Below are 27,686 nucleotides of genomic sequence, written 5' to 3'. Positions count from 1 at the left end.
CTCGGCTATTAGGTGCAAATCGAAGGGGCATTCATTGCTGGCTGTTGCCGGGGAAACTTGCGCTCTATGAGAAATGAACGCTCCCATCTGATTGGTGGGGCCAGAGGCTCTGTGTCCACTGGTTGGAGGAGGTCAACATTATGGAGGGTCTCCACAAAGTTCCTGGAATTGCCAACAAAAGGATGAACCCTTGGGTGGCTTGAGGAGCTGAGGACCTCACGGAGCTGTTTACCAATCGTGTATTTGTTTAATGCATCCACAAGGAAAGACATTTGGAAAAGAAATACATACACATAATCCACCAAAACATTACCCTTACATTAATATTCAATGGTAAAAATCTCAATGTTCAGGTCACAGAGGCAGACAAACACTGATTAGAATCACCAAATATTTCATAAGCAAGTGACAATCTCTCTTTTTGGTCTTTAGGAACTTGCAACGTTTTTTTTGTTAGTTTTTTGTTGTGCGTCATTGACACTGTGGTGAAAAGCACTGCGGCGTCTGCCCTCATCAATGCACCGCTTACTGCATTCAACTCAGGACTGAAGAGTTTACACATGTGACAACCCTCCAGCTGGCCCCCCCCCCCCCCCCGAGGACAGCTGCAGACCCGGTCACATTCCTCCTCCGCGTCAGGCTGTTAGGGCCGTCGTCTGTGTGGTGGTTCACGATCTTCTGGTTTTGTCGGTGCAGTTAGAGCCCCGACGGGAGGGTTTAAGACAGGTTAGGACGCAGGTTAGAGCTGCGTCCTAACCTGGAGAAAAGAAAAAGAAACATTGTCCCACCCCATTCAGTCTTCTTATTTGGGCAGCGACCCCGTGGCCTTCACGGCTTCCCCTCCCACACGCACTCTTGTAAAAGAAGTTCAAAGTTCCTCCTGGGAAAGACTGAATTGTGCAAAAAATGCAGCCCAAAAAAGATCCGATAAAAGCACAACGCCTGGTCATGCATGTGACACCACGCTCACGTAAGGATGCAGGCAGAGATGAAATAAATAGGATTAAACACATTAACAGAGTAAAGCATCGTCGTATAAATTAAGACTACATTGCAGCGAGTTTTTAAAAAAGAAGTTCTCAGTTTAGATTAAAAGGAGTTCTGTGACCACAGAGAAGAAAGAGTTCATGCCGGTTTCACTGAATCACGATGAGCGGGCCATGCTGGAGAACGGGTTGGGCGATGGCATCGGGCAAGCGAGCGGCGGGCGTGCAGCGTGCAGCTGAACACCGGCCCTGTGCTGAACAACAGAAGCAGCGAACGCTGTGAGGTCGCGACCCCAGATCCCCTCCGTCGCCCTTGACCCCTCCCCCCCAGCTGGTGTTGCTCGTCAACACCTCGTGCCGACGCCTTCGTCAGAGGAACAATCGGCGGCTTGTGTCTGCGAACGCACGTCTTGGGAAAGAAGAACATATCTGACCGCCGGATAAACATTATGAATCAGCCGATCATCGCGTCCTCCCTCCGTCCATCTAAATAGAACACCCATCATGCTTTACGTTGCAGCCTCGATGGAAAAATAGCTTTTTTAAATTTATTTAATTTTTTTTAATCATAGAGAAAAACATCACAAGCCCGTCGTGACTAAGTGTGATATGTCTGCAGTCCTCATGTGGCAGCATGAATGCACAAAGCCTGATGGGCCAGATGCACACGAGGTTGGAGTTTGTTTTTTATTTTTTTTGTGTTTTTATTTTTCTTTGCGTGATCTACTGCAGGACCTCCGCTTCCTTCTGGGAAACGAGAGGCGACGTCATTCCAGGAAAGAGTCCGGCTCTCGTCCCGTGTTTTTCGGGCCCTCTTCGCGGCGTCGAGATGAACGTCTGAACATCGCAGTCTCTGTTTTTAGAGGAAGACGGCGTGTGCTTCTTCACGGTCGGAGTCCAGTAGATAAAGCAAAGGGGGGGGGGGGGGGTCTGAAGGAGAAAAAGAAGAGCTTGTTAAAATAAGCAGATGAAGAAACCAGAAAGCGAGCGATGCTCAACAGTTTAAAAAAGGTGACTTTTCAATTATTCAGAGTACAATTCCTCATCGTCTTCTTATCTCGCCCGACGACACTTCCTCCATCAGAGAGCTTTGACCTTTCTCCTTTTTAAAGCTCTCACTTGACGCGTCGGCCCACTCAGACGGTTCATAGCCTTCATACGCGTCTGATGGCTATCTCCGTTTGGGACATGCATGTGACGTGCATGTGACGTGCATGTGACGTGCATCTGACGTGCATGTGACGTGCATGTGACGTGCATGTGACGTGCATGTGACGTGCATCTGACGTGCATCTGACGTGCATCTGACGCGCATGTGATGTGCATCTTAACATTTTTATTTAAACTAAAATATATATTTTTTAAACCATGACAGGCCGGCAAAAAATATTCTGTCTCAAATTAGTGGTGGGATTATGCACCCTTCAGTGAACACTGTGTTGCATCGGCTCAGCGATATTAGTCCAGACCTGCAGTCTAGTCTCTATTCAGAGAGGAAGAACATCCCATCATCATCATCAGCTTCCTGGCGTCGTCAAATAGGGAAAATGTGCTACTCAGGAGCTGAGGGCCTCCAGCCTAACCCTAACCATCGGTGTGTGTGTGTGTATATATATATTATATCTGTATATATATATATATGTGATGGGATGTGAGGGTTAGAATGAGGTGAAGGAGCCACCAGGAGCCTGTGGAGGTCAACGGGACCCTTTGAGGACGACGTGTGTCGGACTCTCCACTCGCGGCTCCTAATGAATGGCTTCCGGAGCCGCCTCCCCCCTCTCGCCCGGCGTAAGCGCCCGTAACCTTGTGAAAGGAAGGCCACCGAGAGCGGATTAGCCTCGCCGGGGGCGCCGCAGCCGGGCTGGTGTGTCGCTTGTTTAATTGGCAGAACCCCCCCCCCCCCCCCTTTCTCCCCATTAGAGGGATTTCCCCCGCGGGAGCAATAAAAGTATCCTATTCTCTTTCAATTACCCTCCTCTGTCCTTCGGCCCATCCCCACAGCCACATAACTCACTTAACTAACGCACACAAGCCCCCCCACCCCTCCAACCCCCACCCCCCCAAACACCCTCCCGACTGGACTTATCTGGAGAATAAGCATCAGAACCTGATCAATAAATGACAGATTGTCAGAATGAGCATTGAACAGATTTGTGGTACATTTGTGAGTTTCCAATTTTTTGTATACTCTTGACCCATTTATGCCAGATTGGATGCATCGCTGCCAAAATGATGAAGTGTAAAATAGAATATCTGCCAATTTTCCGTTATATTTATATATATATTTAAAAAAATGACATCTGAAAAACTGAGTAATTATATTAAAAATAAATAAATATCAACGTTTTACAGATTGTTAAAAGAAAAGAAGACGATACAACTTTCAAACACTACAAAGAGTATTAATTTAGCATAACAAGGGAGCTGATATTTGGACTTGTTATGCTAGTGGCAGCTAGCCTTGAGTTGCTAGCCTCAACCACAGTTTATGAGCGGGCTCCAGAAGGTCTGGGAAGCTCACTTTGTATATTTTTGAATTGTCAAACTTGTCGTCTTCACACCCGTCTCAATACAACATATGCAGCGCTCCCTGCAGGGTGAAGCTTACCTCGTGGAAAGAGTGCAGTGGGTCCGGGGCTCATGCAGGCAGATGTTTCCAGGTGCTGACGAAAGCCGTGGGAATGAGCGAGTACGGCACCGTCGTGATGCTGTTCCAGGCGTCCAACGTGGGGTCGTAGCAGTCCAGAGTTTTACAGCGCTGCGTGCCGAAGTACCCGCCCACCACGTACAGCTTGTTCCCCGAGGCCACGGCCTGGCAGCTCATCCGCTTGGCCGTCACGTCGCCCACTTTAGTCCACTGGTAGCTGTCGCTGCTGAACTTGTAAGCCGAGCACGCCGAGAACTCCGTGTCCCCGCCCATGACGAAGATCTGGTTCCCCAGCACGGCGGCGGCCGTGTAGCGCCACGGCTGCGGGCACGACGCGGGCACGGACCACCGGTTCTCCTGCGGGTCGTAGCACTGCACCTTGGGCAGCTTGTCGTGGGTGACGCTGGTTCCTCCGAAGGCGAAGAGCTTGAGCTTGACGCTGACCACCGCCGCGTTGCTCACGCCCTCTCGCAAAGGAGCCACCATGGTCCACTTGTTGGCCACCGGGTCGAACTGCTCCACCTGTTTGAGCGAAACGGACGGAGAGGCCGGGAGGCAGCCGGTCGCCGCCGTGTGACCTCCGACCACGTAGAGGCAGTGTTTCAGCTCCGCGGCGCCGTGGCCGAACCGGGCAATGAGCATGGGCGCCGCCTTCGACCACTCCTCGTGGACGGTGTCGTAGACCCACACGTCTTTGGACACGCCGTTCTCTGAGCCCCTCCCCCCAGTGATGTACACCTTGCAGCCAATGGCGCAGGCACTGAACTCCTTCCTGGGACTGGGAATGTCCGCCTTGGGGATGATCTCTTTGGCTTTCTGGTCTACGAGGTACAACTTGTCGCACATGAAGGTCTGCCCTCCCAGAAGAAATAGGGCGTGGCTGGTCTTTCTGGGTCGAGCGCACGGGCTGTTGACGACGCCGTCGTTCTGCAGGATCTTCAGCTTGCAGCGGATAGCTTCATCCACCAGCTCCTTGCTCTTGGGCTGCGAATTGATGAGCTCCTCTGTCGAAACATTCTCCATGAGAAAGATGGCCGGCAACAGGGCCAGGCGGACAGTCCTTAGGAGCTCTGGGAGGTGACAGTGCCTCCTTTCCAGGTCATAGTTGATCCAGTTGAGGGCAGCTTCATAAACCAGTCTCTCATCTTCCGTCTCCAGCTCCTCGTGGGACAAAAGCTGCACCACCATATCTTTGGGCAGTTGCAGGAAGTCTTCCGTCTTGCAAATGGCGGGGAAATTGCCAAGGCACATGCCCCAGGAGAGCTCCGACAGCTTGGTGCACTGGTGGGCATCGGACAGCAGGAGCATGCCGAGGCAGTTAGACGGGTGAAGGTTTCTCTCGAGGAATTCGGCGCAGGCGTCCCGGATGTCCTGAAACTCCAGCATGTCCCCGGCTTCCAACAGCGACTCTGCGTTCTCCTCGTTGATGACCACGCGGGACGAGTAGGCGTAGTCGAGCAGCAGCTCCAGAACCTCCGGGTGGATGGAGTCGCGGAAGTCCACCTCGCTGGCCTGGCTCTCCCTCAGCCCGCCGCTGAACATGGCCTCAAAGTAGCGGCTGCAGGCCGCCAGCACGGCGCGGTGGCACGGGAAGGAGCGGCTGCCGGCGTGGAGCAGGACGTCCGTGAAGAGCCGCTGCTGCCGCAGGGAGTTGAGGTGCATGAGCACGCTGTCGGCGTAGGAGGACTTGTGGAACAGGTAGATGTTCATGGAGCCGGTGCTGGCTCGGGACTTCCTGTTCTCGTGGACGCACACAGACATTTTCATTGAATCCTGAAAAGGAAAAAGACAAGAAACATCTCTTCATATTTGAGGTGCCATACACGAGGAGACGGACGTCACAGATTTTAGATTTCAAGGTGTGTTTTTTTGTCTTACAATTGATAGAAATAGGATTTAGAGTCAACAGCCTCACCCGCTCTCCTCCACGTCATCTCAACAATTTTAAATAATACGTTACTTTCATGTGCCAGCAGCACAACAGGGGAAAAGTCCTCCATTAATAAAACACTCATAGCATCATAATAATGAGTTTCAGTCATTACAATCGAGTGTCACATCTGTGTATTTACTACAATCAATAGATCTGAATTCACTGAAGATATATTATAGTTTTCCTCTTTGAGCCTGTGTACAAACACAACGTGAGATTGATGGCGAAATATCAACGGTTTCAACACTAATATTCATAATGATATGAGTGTGTTTGTGGTGAACGTTGCAAAACATTCCCAACAGATAGAAAGACATTAAGCAAGAGACGCGGTGAAGTTGCCAAACAGCAAACGCCCGGAGAAATCTGAAGGTCGAGTAGCTAACAAATGCCTTCTGGAGCACGAGGACTTTCTGATTTCAATCCCCCATTTTAGAGAGACCGTCCTTTACGGAGCGTTTTCTTATTGTTTCTAATGACAGCAGGGCTCTTCTAAACCTCAAAGTATCGGCCTGATGCTCAGAATGTACTCCAGAAGGTCCCATATCCCATAATCACGGTCCTTGCCCTGTCCTCGCCCACAGCTCACTCTCGTTCCACCCGATCTCCAGACATGCCGACCTGTTTCCAGGGTCCCTGCCTGACCGACTGAATCCACAGCTGTCAGACTTCATTTGAACTTCTCTTCTAGGTCTCTCTCCCAAATGGTTTAAGGGATGATCAAGAATGTTTTATTTGAAGAGTAAACCTCAAGACCAATTATACACAATTACACTCGTCACGGCCCGACTGGCACGAGGTGGTTTTTTAGCGTGTTTACAGCTGACAGCGAACAGCTGTGATCCGCTTGTATCCAGTTAAACTGGATTCCAGTGATGATGTGTTCAAGACAAAAAAAGTATTAAAAAATGGAGTTAAAGTAACCGACTTTGTGCCGAGCGTCAGAGCTTTTTGAGTTGACAGGCCATGAAAGTCCACTGGCTGAAGTCCAGCTCACCAGTCAGTGAGAACACGTTTTACGATCCTCCAGAAACACACTTCAAGTGAACTTCAACACTTCAAGCGTTGGAACGCTCCCAGGTGTCATAAACGACTCGTGTGCAACCAGACAGTTTTTTAAATTTGACCTCAAGTTGCTTCATGTGCTCCAAAAACCTTCAGACGGCTCAGCGGGAGGCCCCGTTGGTAAAGTCCAACGGGGCCTCCTGCCGAGCCGACACCGACACCTTGAAAAGAGCTGTGCTGCTGCTGCACGTTGTACAAAGACTGCAGGTTAAACCAACTCCGAGAGCAGCTGCCGTCCGGACACGCAGGTCAGTGTTCAGGTGCAACCGTCAGCGCGGAAAGCGCAGCCCGTTAGCGACGAGGAACTTAAACTCCACGCGATGCATTCCAGCCAAAGCCGTCAAAACAGGAGACGCCAACTGGGAGATGACCTCCTGCAAATCTACGTGAGGTGCATTGAGGTGGAAGTACGCGTTTATTTCCAGGCTCTTTGTGCGCTGCAACAACACAAGTTTCATGGGTTTGTTTTGCACACGGCTCCACGGTGCAGCCCTCTGGTCCACCAGACCGAGATACCACAACACTCGTTGCATGAATTATGACGACATTTGCTCCGTGCATGCGCACAGAGGACGACGCCCGGCGACCCTTCACCTTTCCTTGCGGCGTCATCGCGAGGGTTCACATTTGTGTGCAGAACAACTGTCGGTTCCCCTTTCGATGACTCGTAATCTGCCTTTTCTTTATCGGGTCAAAATGTCTATTTCTGTAGTCAAATTTGTTTATGACCAAATACCAGAATTCACGTGAGCCTCAATTGAACTTTAGCTTTAGTGCTAATTTTTAAGATTGGAATCTCAACTCAGCATTTGAACACGTTAGCATTTAGCATTTAGCACAAAGCCCCGATGTAGCTGCAGCCTCAGAGCCACTGGCATAACTGGAGGCTGTTATTATTACATTATTCTCAATGTCTTGCAAAAGAAAGTTCTGTGACAGGCTCGATTGAACCAAAAGAACAAGCAGTCTCATATATTTAATATTTCATCATAATCATAAGAAGAAGAAGAAGAACAGGAAGAACTTAATTAAATACAAAACCAGCCTCGGTTCAACAGGATTTATTGCATTCCAGGACTGACACGACTGGCAACCCGCCATCTCGTGGCCTCGGGGAATATTCTTGCCTATCCTATCTCACCTGCACACACACACACACACACACACACACACACACACACTAATTGGAAGTTGCAGGTGCTTTTATTCGACTATGTGGACCTAATAAATCAGGCACTACCTTTGAGAGATGTTGCAGATACTAATAATTAGCTTGTAAATAGCTTTATTTATTTGCCGAAAGGCAGAAAAACACCAGGAATTGTAATCGAGGCTATTCCAAAAACAATTCGTCATCACTAAAAGTGTAAATAAAGTTATCCTCGGAAGAACAAGCTCACTAATGTGTACAGTGAAGAAGAGCAGTGAACCACACACACTTTGCATATTTATGGATGAAAAGCGCGGATCACCAATTAACCCTGCAGGTCCTGGAAATGCTGCGTTCACCTATTTGTAATATTAATTGTACATTTGTTACGGATGTTTTAGAGAATCTAATAAGAACGTGGATGGATTCAGAGTTTAAATCATTTCTTCCTGATCACAAGCATTGATTGAGACTATTTGCTGGTAATGGAAACGCGTTCCCATCCCCATGTAAACACGGCTCACCGCCCATGGGACCGTAGTCTGGGTGCTCAGTCAACACGGTGTTTAAAAACGTGGTCGATCATCAGAAAATATATCAGCGACTATATAATTGATTTTATTAATTTGATGTTCACTGATAATCAGCCTCTGTGCATGTAAACTGAATATATTTTATTTTATTTATATTTTGCACTTTGGAGACACGACCTTGAACATCGAGTCATTTTTATATTTTAAACATATTTTATAGAATTTTGTAGACAAAGCAAAGTGATTAAATGCAAAAAAAAAAGAGGATCACAGATTCATACAAAATAATTAGTTGTATGCTGCTAATTATGTGGCTCCCTTCTGGGGACAAGCGACTAACTGGTTGTCCCTGACCAACAATTTTACATCAGCTCCAAATGAGAGTAAACAAATGCCTTTTTTATTATTATTATTATTATAAAATAGGATAAACAGGAAAACAAAAGTTGAAGCCTCCTATTTCAGCATAAACAAACATGCAACGACTTATTCTCTACCTCTGCTTCCCAAATATGAGGATTTATTGTTTTTCTTGATCCCGTCTTACAGCCGCCTGACTGCAGCGAGCTTTTGGGTCGATGTTAGACAAAACAAGAGGCTGGAAGACGTCACCGTGGCTCTGGGAATTTGTTCTTGGGCCTGTTTTTCTCCACACCGTTTTAAAATGTTACATTTAATATGACATTTTAGCCTCAACAATGAACCGCTTCATACTCAAAAGTAAATCACTACGTTCATCGAGCTGCTACCCTGAAAACCGAGCATAGCATTCATTAACTGTTACCAATTATTATCCACATAACCCTAGTTCTGTTGTGACCTGTGCTTGGTCTCACAGGCAGCAACAGAGGCGGTGCATTCAACACCAACGTGCCCTGAGAGGAAGGAAAGAGGGCAGCGCGCTTGGCTGGAAGGCTGTGAGAGGTGTCCTCCTCACAGAGAACACATCCACATCCACAGAGCAGGAAGGAGGTGTCCTCCTCACATCCACATCCTGTCCTCCTCACACATCCTCCTCATCCCCTCCTCACAGAGAACACATCCACACTCATACATGGCACACTCACAGAGCCCAAACAGACACGCACACGCCGCCTCTGGACACCATATCTGAGGCCTGGCTGGCTGCAGTGTGTTTACGATCATTGCCAGGTGTTCAGAGGCGAGACACGGGGAGAGGGACTTCAAAAAGTCCTATCGGGGTGGACCAGTTCTATACATCGAGTGCTTGGGAGGAGAAGAAGAAGAAGAAGAAGATGCAAAACCAAAAAAGAATACAGCAGCAGCAGCTATTGATCTGCATGTCTGCATCGATCTATATCTGAGATTGATCGGGCTGACCCCAGCAGTCCAAAGACCAACTGTGTTTAACCCAAAGCCACTTAGGAAAAGAGTGTCCATCACCGGGTTCACACCTCATGTCGCCTCCTAACACCTGGAGCATGCATGAGGATGCCTCATGTCTCCTCCTAACACCTGGAGCATGCATGAGGATGCCTCATGTCGCCTCCTAACACCTGGAGCATGCATGAGGATGCCTCATGTCGCCTCCTAACACCTGGAGCATGCATGAGGATGCCTCATGTCTCCTCCTAACACCTGGAGCATGCATGAGGATGCCTCATGTCTCCTCCTAACACCTCGAGCATGCATGAGGATGCCTCATGTCTCCTCCTAACACCTGGAGCATGCATGAGGATGCCTCATGTCGCCTCCTAACACCTGGAGCATGCATGAGGATGCCTCATGTCTCCTCCTAACACCTGGAGCATGCATGAGGATGCCTCATGTCTCCTCCTAACACCTGGAGCATGCATGAGGATGCCTCATGTCGCCTCCTCACACCTCAAGCATGCATGAGGATGCCTCATGTCGCCTCCTAACACCTGGAGCATGCATGAGGATGCCTCATGTCGCCTCCTAACACCTGGAGCATGCATGAGAATGCCTCATGTCGCCTCCTAACACCTGGAGCATGCATGAGGATGCCTCATGTCGCCTCCTAACACCTCGAGCATGCATGAGGATGCCTCATGTCGCCTCCTAACACCTCGAGCATGCATGAGGATGCCTCATGTCGCCTCCTAACACCTGGAGCATGCATGAGGATGCCTCATGTCGCCTCCTAACACCTGGAGCATGCATGAGGATGCCTCATGTCGCCTCCTCACACCTCAAGCATGCATGAGGATGCCTCATGTCGCCTCCTCACACCTGGAGCATGCATGAGGATGCCTCATGTCGCCTCCTAACACCTGGAGCATGCATGAGGATGCCTCATGTCGCCTCCTAACACCTCAAGCATGCATGAGGATGCCTCATGTCGCTTCCTAACACCTCGAGCATGCATGAGGATGCCTCATGTCGCCTCCTAACACCTCGAGCATGCATGAGGATGCGGGGGACGGGAGTCGAGAGCGCGTGAGAATAAAGAAATCGACCGGCAGCATTCATAAATATATCATTCTGTGGACATAATCCGGGGACTTTAACAACAATCTTTTGTCCCTCAGCCCGTGTTCCGCGTGCTGTTTTCCATCATCAGGTGATCACTATGGGATGCCGTTACAATATGCATCGTGTGCTCTGACCTACCTCTCTGGGGGAAAGCAGGAGTTCATGGGGGTCCGCGGCGTCCCTCGAACATGCCGCCTCCGAAAGAGCCACGATGCAAGCCTTGCTCCGGGGGGGGGGGGGGGGGGGGGGGGGCGGAACGCACTGTCCTCGGGTTATTTCCGTTAAATGCCGGCGGACGATCGGCGAGGACGAGGCGTCTGGATCCGGGGGGGCGGACACGTGCGTAAAAGCTGCGCGTAAAATAAACGGGCTTCGATGTGAAGGATGAGATGTTCGGAGGCGTCGCTCCTGCTCCTGCCTCGTGCTCGTGCTCGTGCTCGTGCTCCTGCTCCTGCCTCGTGCTCGTGCTCGTGCTCGTGCTCTTGCTCCTGCTCCTGCCTCTTCTCCTGCTCTCCTCTGTGTGGCGGCTCGCCTCCTCCTGCGCTCCCAGTTCTCTCACTCAGATCAATGGGTGTGTTTACACTGGGAGAGGGAGGACCATCACCGCGCGCAGGAAATGAAGAGAGAGAGAGAGAGAGAGAGGAACAGAGAGAGAGAGGAACAGAGAGAGAGAGAGAGGAAGAGAGAGAGAGAGAGGAACAGAGAGAGAGAGGAACAGAGAGAGAGAGAGAGGAACAGAGAGAGAGAGAGAGAGAGAGGAAGAGGAACAGAGAGAGAGAGGAACAGAGAGAGAGAGAGAGAGAGAGAGAGGAACAGAGAGAGAGAGGAACAGAGAGAGAGAGAGAGAGAGAGGAACAGAGAGAGAGAGGAACAGAGAGAGAGAGAGAGGAACAGAGAGAGAGAGAGAGGTACATCACTGTCTGATTTAGAGTCGGAGGTATTTTAATTGGTATTTCCATGTTAAACTTCTCCACACGTCCTCGACCTTTCAGACAGATATTACTTATGTATTGACATCCCTGCAACAAAATCCATGAAGTAAAAAGTTCTTGTTCCACGAAGAGGGAGAGACGCAGAGGGTGTCACGCGCCACATGTTGGAAAACCCTCGAGACCAATTGGTGATATTAATCTCTATAAAAATGAAATTGACTGATAACATATCTCAATATAACATTTAGGTAACGCTTATGTTTATGCATCGTGTTGTCTCCATCGCGTGAATAACTCACATACAGCGACTGAAATAACTGATGACGCACACTGATCTTTATTTTTAATAATTATTAGTAAAACTTTAGGTTTAAGCGGCATTTGTTCTTTTTTATTGTAGTTTAAAATGATCTCGTATAGATTTTAAAGAACAAAATGGGAGGGACCTGTTGCCACTTAAGGTAAATTAAACTGTTACAGTGAAGTCAATGTGATGCATTGTTTGTGTTGTGATTTGTAATTGTTGTTGTTGTTGTTGTACTACATTTAAAAACAATACCATAAAGTCTGACAGTCACAGCCAGCTCACCACTGAATGCCACACACACACACACACACACACACACACACGCACACACGCACACACACACACACACACACACACTATAACTCCTATGGGATTATAAAGACATTGTGGTTCTGGTCGGGGAGGCTGGGAACAGGAAGTCCATTTATACCCCCGGACCTCTTGTGTGAGTCACATCCGGGTCCCCTCGAGGCTGCGACCTTCCTACTTTATTTGTTTTGTATGTGTGTTTGTGGCTGTGGTGATTAGAGCACACACACACACACACACACACACACACACACACACACACACACACACACACACACACACACACACACATAAATTCATGTAATTATTATCCCTCGGGTGTGGTTGATATTGACTTTACTCCCTCGTTGTTTGCCCCCCCCCTCCCCCTCTGCTATCTGTTGTAACAACAACAACAACATATGCTAAATCAATCTTTCACATCTTATTGCCACAAACTGGGGTATATATATATAAAAGTATTCACATAATGAAATGTGTGTGTGGTTGTTTGGGGCCTAAATCCTTGTGAGACCTCGAATAGACAAACTTACAATGTGAATCAGAGAAATTAAAATAAACTAATTTTGGATTCGGGATGGTATTGTTTTGTTTAATCTTACATTCATTTTACTGTTAAATGATAAATGATTGGTACAGTGCTGTGCAGAAAAAACACCTTTCTGGCAGTAAATGCTCCATAAATATGACACGAGCGACACCTAGTGGACACAGTATGTTAATGTTCACAGTGTGAACAGATCATCATAACAAGGTTATAGAGTGAGAGCATTTTAGAATACAAATAATAATACAAAATTAGCAAACAACACACAAACATTTGATCATGATCACTTTTTATTGAATTGAGGTTTTTCTCCTCAAGTTAAGTCTCCGATTTTTGTTTTGCTCTAATTTATTTCATGATTTGTTTCTATTAAGTTATGGAAATACTAACGTTTAAGTTTTCACTTTCTTTATCAGTTTGCTTTTATGTATTTTTTTGGTATGGAAGCCCATTTCCACCAGTAAGAAATACATACCAGATATAAAGTCATTTATGACGCATTTTATGCGTGAATTGCGCAACGGAACATTTATTTCTTTACTTATCTTGGAACATAAAAGATTTGCACATTTCTAAAAGACAATATGATCAAATACTTTAATCAGAATCAGCAATATTGACTTTGCTCTCCTCGTACAGGTGTACATATAATATACAAATAAACAAGAGAAATATATATATATATATAACTCGAGATGTGTATTCTTTGTGGCTACCTCACTTTAATTTAACTCATGTTTAATAGCGAATGAGGAAATAAGTAATAGTTTTAAACGCAGTCGGGGGGCGTGGTTCCGCTTTAAATCTGTGCACGACCTGCACTTCCGCCTGCGAAGCCCCGCCCACTCCCCTCCGCATAAAGCTTTGTTGTGATGCGCAGGCTCGTGACTCTCCGACCGACATGACCTCCCCGCTGCAGCTCGCGCTCCTCTTGCTGGCCCTGGGCTTCTCTCGGGGGCTGCAGCACCACTACCCGGACCAGGCGGACCAGGTGGACGGGGAGGCCGAGCTCGAGCTCGTGGCCGAACCGTCAAAGTTCGGCTCCCTGTGGCCGCTGCCGCAGAAAGTGAAGCTCTCGGCAGTTTCCTTGAAGTTAACCGGCGTCAGCTTCCAGATAGCCGACGCCAAGGGCTCCTCGGCCGGGTCGGGCTGCAGCCTCCTGCAGGACGCGTACAGGAGGTGAGCCAATCAATCAATGCGCCCGCCTGGCGTTGCGTTCAGGGAACCCCGTAAGAACGCACGGTTCAAAGCACCCAGCGATAAACCGTCTCCCTCCAACAGGTATTACGAGTACGTGTTCGGCGGCGCTAAGAGGCAGCAGCAGCCGGGCAAAGGCAGGCGGGCGGCCGGCCCCGCGGTGCTCACGGAGCTGCAGGTGTGGATCACGTCACCTGACCCCGAATGTGACGGCTACCCCGGGGTGGCCTCTGACGAGTCATGTGAGTCTCTTCCTCATTCATACGGGAACGTGTTGGTCTTTCATTGTGCATGTACTTCCACTTTGAGCCAATACCGCCTGCATACTTTTTACTTGACTGGTATTTTATGGATTCATTTTTATATTGATACCTTTTCTTATCCAGAAAGGAAAGTTGCATGCTGTTTATCTGCAGGCCTCTTCTAATGAATTATGATTGTTTTTGTATCCATTGCTCTTTTAAGGTCACCCCACCCCCACAAAAATAGAAAAGCTTTCTACTTCTTCTATGCTGTGGTGGTGGAAAGCACCCAGCAAGCCCTTTTACTCCAGCGCTGCATGCTTTTGAGACTCTTTCATACGACTTCTCCACTCAAACGACGTCTGATTGGTTGCAATTTACCAACAAAAAAGACTTTTCCCTTCTTAAACTGTGTTTGAGTAGAAATTATCACCCAGCAAAGACTACAGAAAGTTTACATTTTTGATAACTAAAGTACATTTAGCTGATTCTTCTTTATTGAATGCAGTCATTTTACTTGTATTTATAAAACTTGTAAAAGTTAATGATTTATATACTTTAATATCGGCATCCATCTTATTTTTATAACCAGTCAGGGCGTATGCTTATGGTTTATCAGTTAAGTTTGAAGATCCCCCCCCCCCCATGTTGAGTATGGTAATAACCGCCTGCCACGCTTTGACAGCTCTGACGATGCAAAAGCTAAACAACTGTTTGTGTCCACAGACGAGCTGACGGTGGATCAGCCGTATGCCGTCTTGAAAGCCCCGAAGGTCTGGGGAGCCTTGCATGGTAGGATTATGATTTATGCACACGCACACACACACACACACACACACACACTATCATAGATGAAAACTTGTGCGTCATGTATTTGTATATCAGATTCAGAAGTGAACATACGAGGCATTTGACTCGGTGAAAGGTGCATTATAATAAACATAGATTAAAAACAATAAAACATATATTAAACATAGAATAAAACCATAAACAGACGTAGAAAAAAACAATAAAAATCAAATAAACAGACATAGAATAAAACCATAAACAGTGGATAGATATGGTAAATAACAAACGTAACAGTATTATGTGATGAGTGCAATTAAAATCTGTTTCTGCCTCACAACACGACGATGTGTGTTTGTTGAACTTTGCTCTCCTATCAGTCAGATGGCTGTAACTACGTTTTATTATGTCATAAAAAGTTGACATGAATACGAACAACGTGGTTTCTTTTGACGTTGCTTTTAGGCCTGGAGACGTTCAGCCAGTTGGTGTATGAAGATGAATATGGAGTTGTAAGTGAAGGCACAATATGAACGCTTTACGTTGATCACGGGTCAACGTGCACAGGTTTAAACTCTTGATTTTCACCTTGTATCTTTTCAGAAAAGCATCAATTCGACAACAATCAGTGACTTCCCCCGGTTTGCACACAGAGGCATCTTACTGGACAGCGCTCGCCATTTCCTGCCCATTAAAGTCATCTTGGCTAATCTGGTACGTCAAAAAGATTTTGCTTTACTTTGCTTTCTCTTCTTTTTGTTGTTGTTGTTGTTGTTGTTGTGTTCACTGTTTGAATGCTTTTCTTTTTGTTCTATTCAGGAAACGATGGCAATGAACAAATTGAACGTGTTCCACTGGCACATCACGGACGATCAGTCGTTCCCGTACCTGAGCCGAACGTTCCCGCAGCTGAGCCAGCAGGTCGGGCAGACGGCGCGTTGGCGTTTGAATCTCAGCGGTTCTTTTTAAATGTCTACACTACGCTTCTTCTTCTTCCTTTCTTCACAATTCATGAAACGTGTTCGCAGGGAGCTTACCACCCATACACGCACGTGTACACACCGGCTGACGTGAAGATGGTGGTCGAGTTTGGCCGTCTGCGAGGCATTCGTGTTATCCCGGAGTTTGACACTCCGGGACACACGCAGTCTTGGGGCAAAGGTGAGTTTTGTTAATGTTGGCGGAGAAACATTTTTTATTTATTTTAAGAACTCTTGTTTTAAGATTTCTTTCTTTATTCTCTCCTCAGGACAGACGGATCTGCTCACACCCTGCTACTCTGGCTCCAAACCCTCCGGCTCCTTCGGGCCAGTGAACCCCATCTTGAACACCACGTATGACTTCATGAGCCAGTTCTTCAAAGAGATCAGCACCGTGTTCCCCGACGCCTACGTTCACCTGGGAGGGGATGAGGTGGACTTCAGCTGTTGGTGAGACTGAGTATACAATGTCAAAAAAAATAATCTTCCACGGCATCAGAGATTAGACAGCAGTTCATATTTTTTTGCTTATTTTATTTAATTTTAATTTATTTAATTTTAATTTATTTTAATTTATTTTAATTTTAATTTATTTAATTTTAATTTATTTAATTTTATTTTAATTTTAATTTAATTTTAATTTTAATTTTAATTTAATTTTATTTTAATTTTAATTTAATTTTATTTTATTTTATTTTAATTGCACTGCAGGAAGTCCAACCCGGACATTCAGACCTTTATGGATCAGCAAGGCTTCGGAAAAGACTTCAGCAAACTGGAATCCTTCTACATCCAAAAGTGTGTTATTTTTATTGTTTAACAGTAACATTGTGTCAACATTCGCTAAATGATGTTCCTTATTCAAAAGGCAAAGAATTTGATCTATTTATTTCGTGCCTTTTTTTCTTTCTCATCTGACAGACTCTTGAATATCGTCGCCACGACGCAGAAGGGCTACATGATCTGGCAGGAGGTCTTTGACAACGGCGTCCAGGTAACTGAAGAGTTATTACAATATAACATCATCATAATAATAACGTCTGCCTTTTCTAGACTAACTAGTAGAGGCGCACACATCGATCGGCCTGTGACTGTAATGCTGAGTCATCAATAGATTTGTATAATTTAGTTTTGACATTTTTGAGAAATGGGCCCATTTGTTTTCTTGTCTAAAGCTAAGCTAACTAGCTTCTTATGGTAGCTCTTATATTTAGCATTCAGGCATGAGAGCGGCATCAATCTAAAACACGAATAATGCATTTTTATTACTTTTTTTAAACCAAAAACCAACAGCTGGTCCATCTTTTACATGACGTGTCATTTAGCTGACGCTTTTATCCAAAGCGACTTACAGTCATGTTACATTCACACACTGTAGAACAGCTACAGGGAACAACTCGGGGTTAAGTGTCTTGCTCAAGGACACATGGACTAGGGCGGGGATTGAACCACCAACCCCCCTGATTGAAAGACAGACCTGCTAACCACTGACCCACAGTCGCCCTCTTAAATGCAGTAGCTTGGTCTGTAACCATTTTCAGTTAAAGCCAGACGCGGTAGTTCATGTGTGGATCGGCGGCGGGGCGAACGATGAGATGGGCAAGGTCACGGCGGCGGGGTACACCACCATCCTCTCCGCCCCGTGGTACCTAGATTACATTAGCTACGCACAGGACTGGCAGAAGTACTACAAGGTTGAGCCGCTCAGCTTCAACGGTCAGTTTTTGGGGTTTTTTTGGGTGTGAAGATGATTTTTTAATTTGGTGGAGGCAGAAAAAAATTTAGAAAAAATTGGGATTTTTTGTTCAACAGGCTTATGCTTGAAAAACTGCACAGTAGTGACGAGGAGAGCGAGTCGGGAGTGATGGGAGTGATGGGAGTGATGGGAGTGATGGAGTGATGGGAGTGATGGGTGTGATGGGTGTGATGGGAGTGATGGGAGTGATGGGAGTGATGGGAGTGATGGGTGTGATGGGAGTGATGGGAGTGATGGGAGTGATGGGTGTGATGGGAGTGATGGGTGTGATGGGAGTGATGGGTGTGATGGGTGTGATGGGAGTGATGGGAGTGATGGGAGTGATGGGAGTGATGGGTGTGATGGGAGTGATGGGAGTGATGGGAGTGATGGGAGTGATGGGAGGCGGCAGCTGGTTCGTGGGGAGGTGTAGTTCATGACCCAATAAACTGAACGGAGATGATGATGATGATGATGATGATGATGAGTGAATGACGTGGACGCCTCGTCTTCGGTGTCCCGGGTTCAAATCCAACAGACGTGGGGGGGCAAGGCAGGTTCGGTCCTCCATAAACCTGGACCGAGACGAGTGGACTGAACCTTTGTTTGATTTCCATGTTCTGCAAAACAGAAGTAAAATCCCAAGAAATAATAGAAATGCTCGGACGTCTTCGTCCCTCCACTCCCTCTTCTTCGTCTTGCTGACACGTGTGTGTGTGTGTGTGTGTGTGTGTGTGTGTGTGTGTGTGTGTGTGCTGTGTAGCTGAAGCCAGACACACTTATCCACGTTTGGAAAGGAAACAAGGAGCAATACCAGAGTGAGATGGCAAACGTTACGTCGGCAGGGTTCCAGACCCTGCTGTCCACTCCCTGGTACCTGAACCGTATCTCCTACGGCCAGGACTGGCAGGGCCATTACAGGGCCGACCCGCAGGACTTCAAGGGTTCGTCTGCATGGTTGATTTGAAATTGGCAAAGACCCCCCCCCCCCCCCCACACACACACTTTATGACTGGTAATTTGCTTTCCAACCCTAGTATTTTAATTACGGGTGTTAGGCCTTTACCTTCCTCCACAAGATGGTTTCATTGCTCCCGACTCGTGTTTTATTATCGTATTGTTTGACTCTTGACACGCATCTGAAACGTCGTGAAGTTGTCCGTCACTCCTGTGCTAATGTGTGTAAGCCTGTTGAATGAAGGGAAATTATTACAATATTTAGCTTTCAGAAAATCACAGATAAATACGATAAAATACCTAATTTAATTACAATATGTGTGTGTATATATTTATATATATATTTAATATATACTTTATATAAATGAAAATAAATATATATATATATATATATTTTATTACGGATATATATATTTTTTTAAAATTTTTTTATTCATTTATTCCCTGGTTGTTGCTCGGGCTGCCTGGCCTCATTAAATATATTTCAAAACAGGAACTGAAGAACAAAAGAAGCTTGTGATTGGTGGCGAAGCCTGTTTGTGGGGGGAGTACGTGGACGCCACCAACCTGACGCCCCGTCTCTGGTACGTTGTTTCATAATTAAATATGTCTGGTGGTCCACGACGCGTACGATGACTCCATGCTGATGATGTCCCTTCCTTTCCAGGCCTCGTGCCAGCGCCGTGGCAGAGCGTCTGTGGAGCGCCGCGGACGTGACGGACATCAACGACACCTTCAACAGACTGTCCGTGCACCGCTGTCGCATGGTGGCGTAAGTGGCGTCCGTTTGAGCGACTCTCGTCTTAATCAGTGTCTGTGGGTCTAATCCGGAAAAACATACACACCGGGAACGATAACGAGGTACATGGAGAAATTCTTAGGTTCAAATTAATTCCATTTTAATGCCCTTTCAATACATTGGAAGGCCTCGAATCGCCAACATAACTTACATTTACTACACATTTGGCCACGTGCAAGAACAAAGAAGAAATATATATTCACACTGTCGGCAGCAGAATTAAGGGATCTTAAGGGAAATTATTACAATATTTAGCTTTCAGAAAATCACAGATAAATACGATAAAATACCTAATTTAATTACGATATGTGTGTGTATATATTTATATATATATTTAATATATACTTTATATAAATTAAAATATATATATATAAATATATATATATATCCACAGCAAAGGGGATCGATGACTGCAATTGGTCTGTTTGATGGAGACAGTCTCTGCATCATCACACACACACACTCCTGTTAAAGGCTTCTAATTCAATACGAATGGATTAATAATCTTTCTATCTTTTCATATCAAGGCGTGGGATCCCAGCTCAGCCACTGTTCTCCAGCTACTGTCCCCGTGAGTACAAAGGCGTCTGAAGAAGACCGTAAAGCCGTGGGAACAGAAGAATGGAAGATAATCCATAAACAATCGACGTATATCAAAGGAATCGAACGCCAAACTGCCTTTTTTGTGCTACGAAGGCTCAAAATCTGCTCCACAGAACTATTGATCATCTAATGTCATAAACCTCTCGAATTTATGAATGCACTTTTTTCATGAATGTTTGATTGTGAATAAAATCTTGACATTTTAGTTGTTTCACATCCAAATTAAACACTGACGTATTTTGCTACGAGTTAATTTTGCATCCAGGCAGAAGATGGTTCAGGTTTACATGCAGCATGCAGTCGGACACACAGGTGGACACCGGGGCAAGAGATGAACATGAATTATTGTTGTATAACCCAAATTCTCCAAAGGCTGTCATGCGTGAGTTTAGTGCCGGTGATCAAGTGTTGGCGCTTTGCCCGTTGGTGAGTTCACCCTTCCAGTATTCTGGTCCGTATACAGTGGTTAAACGCATCTCGGACAAGAACTATTTGATTTCAACTCCTGGTGGCAGAAAGCCTGTGAAATTGTTCCATGTCAACTTGCTTAAACCCGATTATGCTCACTGTGCTGGTGCGCCTGGTGGGGTGCAGCAGGAAGTAATGGCAGGCAGTCCGGTGTTGGCGGCCGGTACAGTGGATGTGCTTTCGGTCGACTTTGGGAGACGCTGTTCTCGAACCTGACAAGGGGTTGCTGTCTGGTCAGAGACCCTCAAAAGGTTAGGACGGTTGTTCGGCCATTTGCCAGACATGCAATTTGAAGAGCTGATTTTATCCACGTTTGTTTGGGGATGTGCCGTCCAGCACCGATTGAGCACGACGTGGACGTAAGTGATGCGTCAGCATTTTTACAGAGTTTCTCCTGAGAAGCAAATATTTGGAGGCCGAGGTAGAGTACATGGTTGATAATGACATTGCTGTGCCTTCGTCATCAAGCTGGGCTTCTCCATGTTGGTTGGTGCCTAAACGTGACAAGACACCCAGGTTCTGTTCAGGTTTCGAAGTCAATAAAGTGACAAAGCAGCCTTTTCCGTTGCCTCGTATGGATGATTGCATAGACCGGGTTGTATGGCAGCACATTTGATCTGCTGAAGGGTTACTGGCAGGTGCCCTTGTCCAAAAGGGCACATTACAGGGAGTTGACGGAGCACAACAATTCAACCGGTATCAGTTAAATTATTCCGTTATTGAGAAGGAGGCTCTTGCCTTGATCTGGGCCCTGCAACACTGCAGATGGGCGTGGCCAATGAGTGGAAACACCTGAGGTAATCAGCAGCACTGGCAACACCTGGGCCTTGTGTACCAGTGCTGCATTTAAAGGACCTTCTGGTCTCAGGAGCTCTCGCTCGCCGTCCCGAGACCCCGTTTGGCTGTCTGTAGGGGAGTCTGGTTTGACCCGACACTACACAACATATCACACTTCCCACGCATGCACTCACCTCCACCACTGGTTATTCTACCTAAGTTATGTTTATGCTACCTAGGTTAAATAAAACACTCTGTTAGCTACTACTTGTGTGTATCCCCCTTTGTTGTCATGGCCGTGTGACACACACAGTCATTCCGGCCCAAAAGGAAAAGTCTGAAGAGCGCCAAAATCAGCATAAAGACATCATCTGGGGAACATGAAAATCGGTACAAAATGATATGCCAACATGCAGAACATGAAACCTTTGACCTGCAGTCGATGCTTGTGGATCTCCAAAATTATTGGAATTAATCCTCTGAGGAACTTTATTGAAATAGTTCAATTTTGGCGTAAACATTTGACATCATGGAAAGGAAAAGTCAGAGGATCACCAGCATTAGTGGAATTCATCCTCTGGGGAACATGAATATCTGGACAAAACATGACAATTCATCCAAAATGTCTTGCACATTTTGATAGAGATACAATGTTAACATAATGGTAGCACTAAAGGAAAGAACAAACGATTACCATCATTGGGATTCATCCTCTGGGGAACATGAATGTCTGTACAAAACTTTATGGCGACACAACCAATACTTGTTTAGATATTTTGATATCCAAAACGTTAACGTCATGGTAGCACTATAGGAAAAGTAAGAGGATCACTAACATTAGTGGGGTTCATCCTCTGGGGAACGTGCATTTCGAGACAAAACTTTATGACAATTCATGCATTATTTGTAAAGATATTTCGATGGAGACCTACATAGTTAACATAATGGTAGCAGTAAAGGAAAAGACAAAGGATGACCAACATTAGTGGGGTTCATCCTCTGGGGAACGTGCATTTCGAGACAAAACTTTATGACAATTCATGCATTATTTGTAAAGATATTTCGATGGAGACCTACATAGTTAACATAATGGTAGCAGTAAAGGAAAAGACAAAGGATGACCAACATTAGTGGGGTTCATCCTCTGGGGAACGTGAATTTCGAGACAAAACTTTATGACAATTCATGCATTATTTGTAAAGATATTTCGATGGAGACCTACATAGTTAACATAATGGTAGCAGTAAAGGAAAAGACAAAGGATGACCAACATTAGTGGGGTTCATCCTCTGGGGAACGTGAATTTCGGGACAAAACTTTGAATACAATTTATCCAATATTTGTTGAGATATTTCGATGGAGACCTAAAAAGTGAACGTCATGGTAGCAGTAAAGGAAAAGACAAAGGATGACCAACAGTAGTGGGGTTCATCCTCTGGGGAACATGAATATCTGCACAGAACAAAAGTAAAAAGTCAATGATAATGAATGTGTTTTCACTCGTTCATCACACCCAGAATTCCCTTCTGCACTCACACGTTCACCAACCAGCTGCTGATTCCCCAATTAAATAAAAGAAATGAATGAAACATTTAAACTGATTAAATTCCTTAAATGAAGATCAAATTTAAATAACTTCAGCAGGTGAACACAGACTGAATGATTTACTAATTATACAGTATTAGTATTATCATCATCATTAACTAACAGAGTATTTGATGTGTAATTTGTATTTGAAGCTCCAGAATAACAACAGCTCTTCTTCCATTTCATCATCTGATCATAACAAATGATGATGATATACTACTTTTAATGGATTTAACCTATAACATTTTAGAGTTTAAAGTATAACTTTGTGCAGTGCAGTCAGGTTAAAATGTTATAATTCATTCATTTTAAGATCATAACCTCCACATCGCTGTCTGGATTTTATTTTCTTCTTATAATTAATCAATTAATTCATATAAATTAATAATATATCTAATAATATAATATATAAATTATAATTATTACAAATAAAAAAGTATAATATTTCCATTAGGATTTAGAATTATTTGAGAATTATTCATTAAAAAAGTGTTTATTTGAATCTCTTTTAATTTTTCTCACAATTGCTCAAATATGATATTATAATGAGCTTTATAAACGGCATTGTAAATGAATATTGGATTAATATTTCTGCAGAAAATAAAAACATGCGTGTTGGATCATAAAGGTGACACACACTCCAGGCTCGTGCACAGAGCCGTGCAGGTTAGTCGGCTTCAATTCACCGATGTTAAAACAGGGACTTCCGGAGATGACCTTCAAAATAAAATGGACACTGACTGGTGTTTGTTTGATTAGTACACATGTTGTTGTGTCTTGGACATCTTCTTCTTCTGGTCTTTTAAAAGTCTTCTGCTGTGTGGTCGACTAAATCCAATCCAGGTGGAGGTGGTGGAGCAGTCCCAGTCTCCAGATGCTCTGGATCATCAGCACTCAGCTGATCATTCCAATCTGAGGAGAGAAGAAGAAGACAACAGGAGAGATGGATCAGTGTCTCCAGAGACTCCCTTCATCAGCACACCAGGAGGAAGAGCAGCAGGGCCTCCAGGCTGTGCAGCTTCCTCTCAGCTCTCATGTTAACCTCCACTGAGCTCCAAGCTCACACACCTGCAGCCCCTTTGGGTCATCCAGGCTGAGTCTTTGCTGAGGGTCCTGAACGCATCACGACTGCAGAACCAGAGAGGCGTTCACTGCTCTCTGTACAGATGGATTCAACCCTGTTCTGCTGCGTTCACACAGGACTTCATCCAGAGTCAACGCAAAGGAGGAATGAAAGGACCCGATGTGAATGGACATCAACAGGAGTAGAACTGGACGTGACGCTTGTTAATAATAAAGAAATGCATGCATTACACCCCGGTATCCATTTTTGTATTAAGGCCGCGAAAGAAGAAAACAACAAGTAGCTCACATCCCCTGGGAACGTCTTTAAAACCAATCGGTGTTTGAGATGCTCCTGCTTCGTCACTGACGTCCTGACGTTGAAGAGAAACCACAGCTGGAGGTGTTCCCTATGAGGCCTCATATTAGTACAGAGACCAGATGGACCTGGGTCCCTTCCCCAGACTCTCACAGGTTCTGTGGGTCCTGGTTGCCAAAAACATGAATGTTGAATAAAAAAGGTGTATTCCCTATGATCGCCACCCCCCAACCCACATTGTTTTTGGGGTGTTTTTCCCTGAATCCTTTCAGGTCTAAATGCTTTCTTCCTGGACCTCATCAACGTCCTCCTCACTGCTGTAAAGTTAGTCTACTGTATACAAATAAACTTGGTATTAAAATGAACATGGCTTCAGTTTACCAAGTAATCAATATGCTAATGACAAACAGTGTTGGGAAAGTTCACTTTCTACATGAACTAGTTCAGTTCATAGTTCACACATTTTAAAATGAACTAGTTCAGTTCATAGTTCATAATTCAAAATGTTGAACTAAGTTCACAGCTCCAAAAAAATAACTAGTTCAGTTATTTTTTTCAATATGTTATATGCTATAATTTAAATCTCTATCTGTCTGCAATACCGCTCTTGGCCTCTACGCCACTCGGAGCTCTCACACTTGCCAGACAAAGGGCTGAAACGTTCAGACACTGATGACAAAGACGTTCAAAAACAACAGAACGTTTTATGTTTCTGTTTATGTCAGACAATGTTCCCAACCAGCTGCATTCAGGGTCCAGCTGAGCTCGGCGTGCATAGTCTTGTTCTCAACTACATTTAAGTTCCCTGTTATATGTTTTTGCAAAAAAAAAAAAAATAGGCACATTTTTTTTTTTTTTTATTCCAAAAATTCCCAAGCCAAAATTTCTGTGGAAACTTTCCGCCCCTTTGCAACCCTATATGTGATATGCATTGAATGTGTTGTAACTCTGTAACACATGACATCTATTGTACTTCTGGTCATGTGACATCTATTGTACTTCTCACGTGACATCTATTGTACTTCTGGTAGCGTGACATCTATTGTACTTCTGGTCACGTGACATATATTGTACTTCTGGTCACGTGACATCTATTGTACTTTTGGTCACATGACATCTATTGTACTTCTGGTCACGTGACATCTATTGTACTTCTGTTTACTTCTGGTCACATGACATCTATTGTACTTCTGGTCACGTGACATCTATTGTACTTCTGGTCACATGACATCTATTGTACTTCTGGTCACATGACATCTATTGTACTTCTGGTCACATGACAACTATTGTACTTCTGGTCACATGACATCTATTGTACTTCTGGTCACGTGACATCTATTCTACTTCTGGTCACATGACATCTATTGTACTTCTGGTCACGTGACATCTATTGTACTTCTGGTCACATGACATCTATTTGACTTCTGGTCACGTGACATCTATTGTACTTCTGGTCACATGACATCTATTTGACTTCTGGTCACATGACATCTATTGTACTTCTGGTCACATGACATCTATTTTACTTCCGGTCACGTGACATCTATTTTACTTTTGGTCACGTGACATCTATTTTACTTCTGGTCACGTGACATCTATTTTACTTCTGGTCACGTGACATCTATTTTACTTCTGGTCACGTGACATCTATTTTACTTCTGGTCACATGACATCTATTGTACTATTGTACTTCTGGTCATGTGACATCTATTGTACTTCTGGTCATGTGACATCTATTGTACTTCTGGTCACATGACATCTATTGTACTTCTGGTCACATGACATCTATTGTACTTCTGGTCACATGACATCTATTGTACTTCTGGTCACGTGACATCTATTGTACTTCTGGTCATGTGACATCTATTGTACTTCTGGTCACATGACATCTATTGTACTTCTGGTCACATGACATCTATTGTACTTATGGTCACATGACATCTATTGTACTTAGGGTCACATTGTAACAATTATCCCTCCCAATAAAACCTACGGGTAAAAGTACAACGCTATTTTAAGGGAATGAGCGGATCTGATAGTGAGTGTTGTGTCCCTACTTAATATGATGGAAAACCACCATGAACGGCAAATGTGAAATAATCATAGAATAAATCAAATTGCGAGCACCAAATGTTATTATTAAATCAAAATCAATGCGTCATACGCTGCAAACACAGAACGAACACGCATCACCAACAATTAACCCCTCCCAAAGCATAATTCCATCCCCGGATCCCAACAGTACCGAAGTCTCTTAATGTCCCCCAAAAGAAAGTTAATGACAAATGAACCCCCCCCCCCCCCCCCCCCCCCCCCCTAAGCCGGCAAACAAAGTCCAAGACAAGCGGCAACGTGGCGAGGCGCCGTTTGATGAATGAGGACCACTGTCTCTAAACCTCTCGTGATGCTGTCAGCTGTGATCCAGCTTCACTTCCTGTAGACATGAACAACAACAACACATGGACACAAACCCTCTACTGACCTCAGAGTCTTCAGACTACAATGTGGACTCTCCAGAAAACCACTCAGCAGCTTCACTCCTGAATCCTGCAGCTGGTTTCCACTCAGATCCAGTTTTCTCAGACTGGAGGGGTTTGACTTCAGAGCTGATCCCAGAGAAGAACAGCCTTCATCTGAGATCTGACAGTCTGACAGACTGAAAACACACAAAACAACACAGAGTTTATCATATTGTCTTTGTGTGTGTGTGTGTGTGTCTCTGTGTGTGTGTCTGTGTGTGTGTCTCTGTGTGTGTGTCTCTGTGTGTGTGTGTGTGTCTCTGTGTGGGTGTGTGTGTCTCTGTGTGTCTGTGTGTGTGTGTGTCTCTGTGTGTGTGTCTTGTGTGTGTCTGTGTGTCTGTGTGTGTGTGTCTGTGTGTGTGTGTGTCTGTGTGTGTGTGTGTGTGTGTGTAATGACTGCAGATATGAAACATGAAAAACAACCAGGAGTCAATGTCCAAGCTGCTGATTGAATGGTGGTTTAGCTCCTCTATCGGAATGATGTTTGTAAATCTGCCTCACCAGCCATGAACCTCACGTCTCTGTATAGTATATTTAATATACTCATCAATACTCTTTGTGTCCTTTTGAGTGACATTCAATACGTAGACCAATCAGATAGTTATTGATTAAACATGAAGGTGCTACACTAGCAGCAGACAGTGAACCCACCTCAGAGTCTCCAGACTACAATGTGGACTCTCCAGAAAACCACTCAGCAGCTTCACTCCTGAATCCTGCAGCTGGTTTCCACTCAGATCCAGTTTTCTCAGACTGGAGGGGTTTGACTTCAGAGCTGATCCCAGA

The 27,686-nt window shown here is 45.1% G+C and overlaps 2 protein-coding genes across 2 annotated transcripts; one reads left to right on the top strand and one right to left on the bottom strand.

Annotated features, from left to right (window-relative positions):
• Positions 1–3,597: 3,597 nt before the first annotated feature.
• On the bottom strand, positions 3,598–11,290 carry enc1 (ectodermal-neural cortex 1). Its single transcript, XM_034546883.1, has 2 exons — positions 10,913–11,290; positions 3,598–5,409 (listed from the first exon to the last, which is right to left on the bottom strand). Exon 2 carries the CDS (start codon positions 5,401–5,403, stop codon positions 3,628–3,630), a length of 1,776 nt encoding a protein of 591 aa, XP_034402774.1. The 5' UTR covers positions 5,404–5,409; positions 10,913–11,290; the 3' UTR covers positions 3,598–3,627.
• Positions 11,291–13,707: 2,417 nt separating this feature from the next.
• LOC117740801 (beta-hexosaminidase subunit beta-like) lies at positions 13,708–20,373 on the top strand. The gene is made up of 14 exons (XM_034547370.1): positions 13,708–14,048; positions 14,151–14,308; positions 15,035–15,100; positions 15,560–15,606; positions 15,698–15,808; positions 15,914–16,015; positions 16,123–16,255; positions 16,344–16,524; positions 16,786–16,872; positions 16,996–17,068; positions 17,616–17,790; positions 19,260–19,350; positions 19,434–19,538; positions 20,093–20,373. Exons 1-14 carry the CDS (start codon positions 13,771–13,773, stop codon positions 20,154–20,156), a joined length of 1,671 nt encoding a protein of 556 aa, XP_034403261.1. The 5' UTR covers positions 13,708–13,770; the 3' UTR covers positions 20,157–20,373.
• The last annotated feature ends 7,313 nt before the right edge of the window (positions 20,374–27,686 follow it).

The sequence above is a fragment of the Cyclopterus lumpus genome, chromosome 12, assembly GCF_009769545.1.
Source record: "Cyclopterus lumpus isolate fCycLum1 chromosome 12, fCycLum1.pri, whole genome shotgun sequence".
NCBI classification, from domain to species: domain Eukaryota; kingdom Metazoa; phylum Chordata; class Actinopteri; order Perciformes; family Cyclopteridae; genus Cyclopterus; species Cyclopterus lumpus.
The sequence above is the reverse complement of the archived record's forward strand: the minus strand, read 5'-3'. Positions and strand labels throughout refer to the sequence as shown.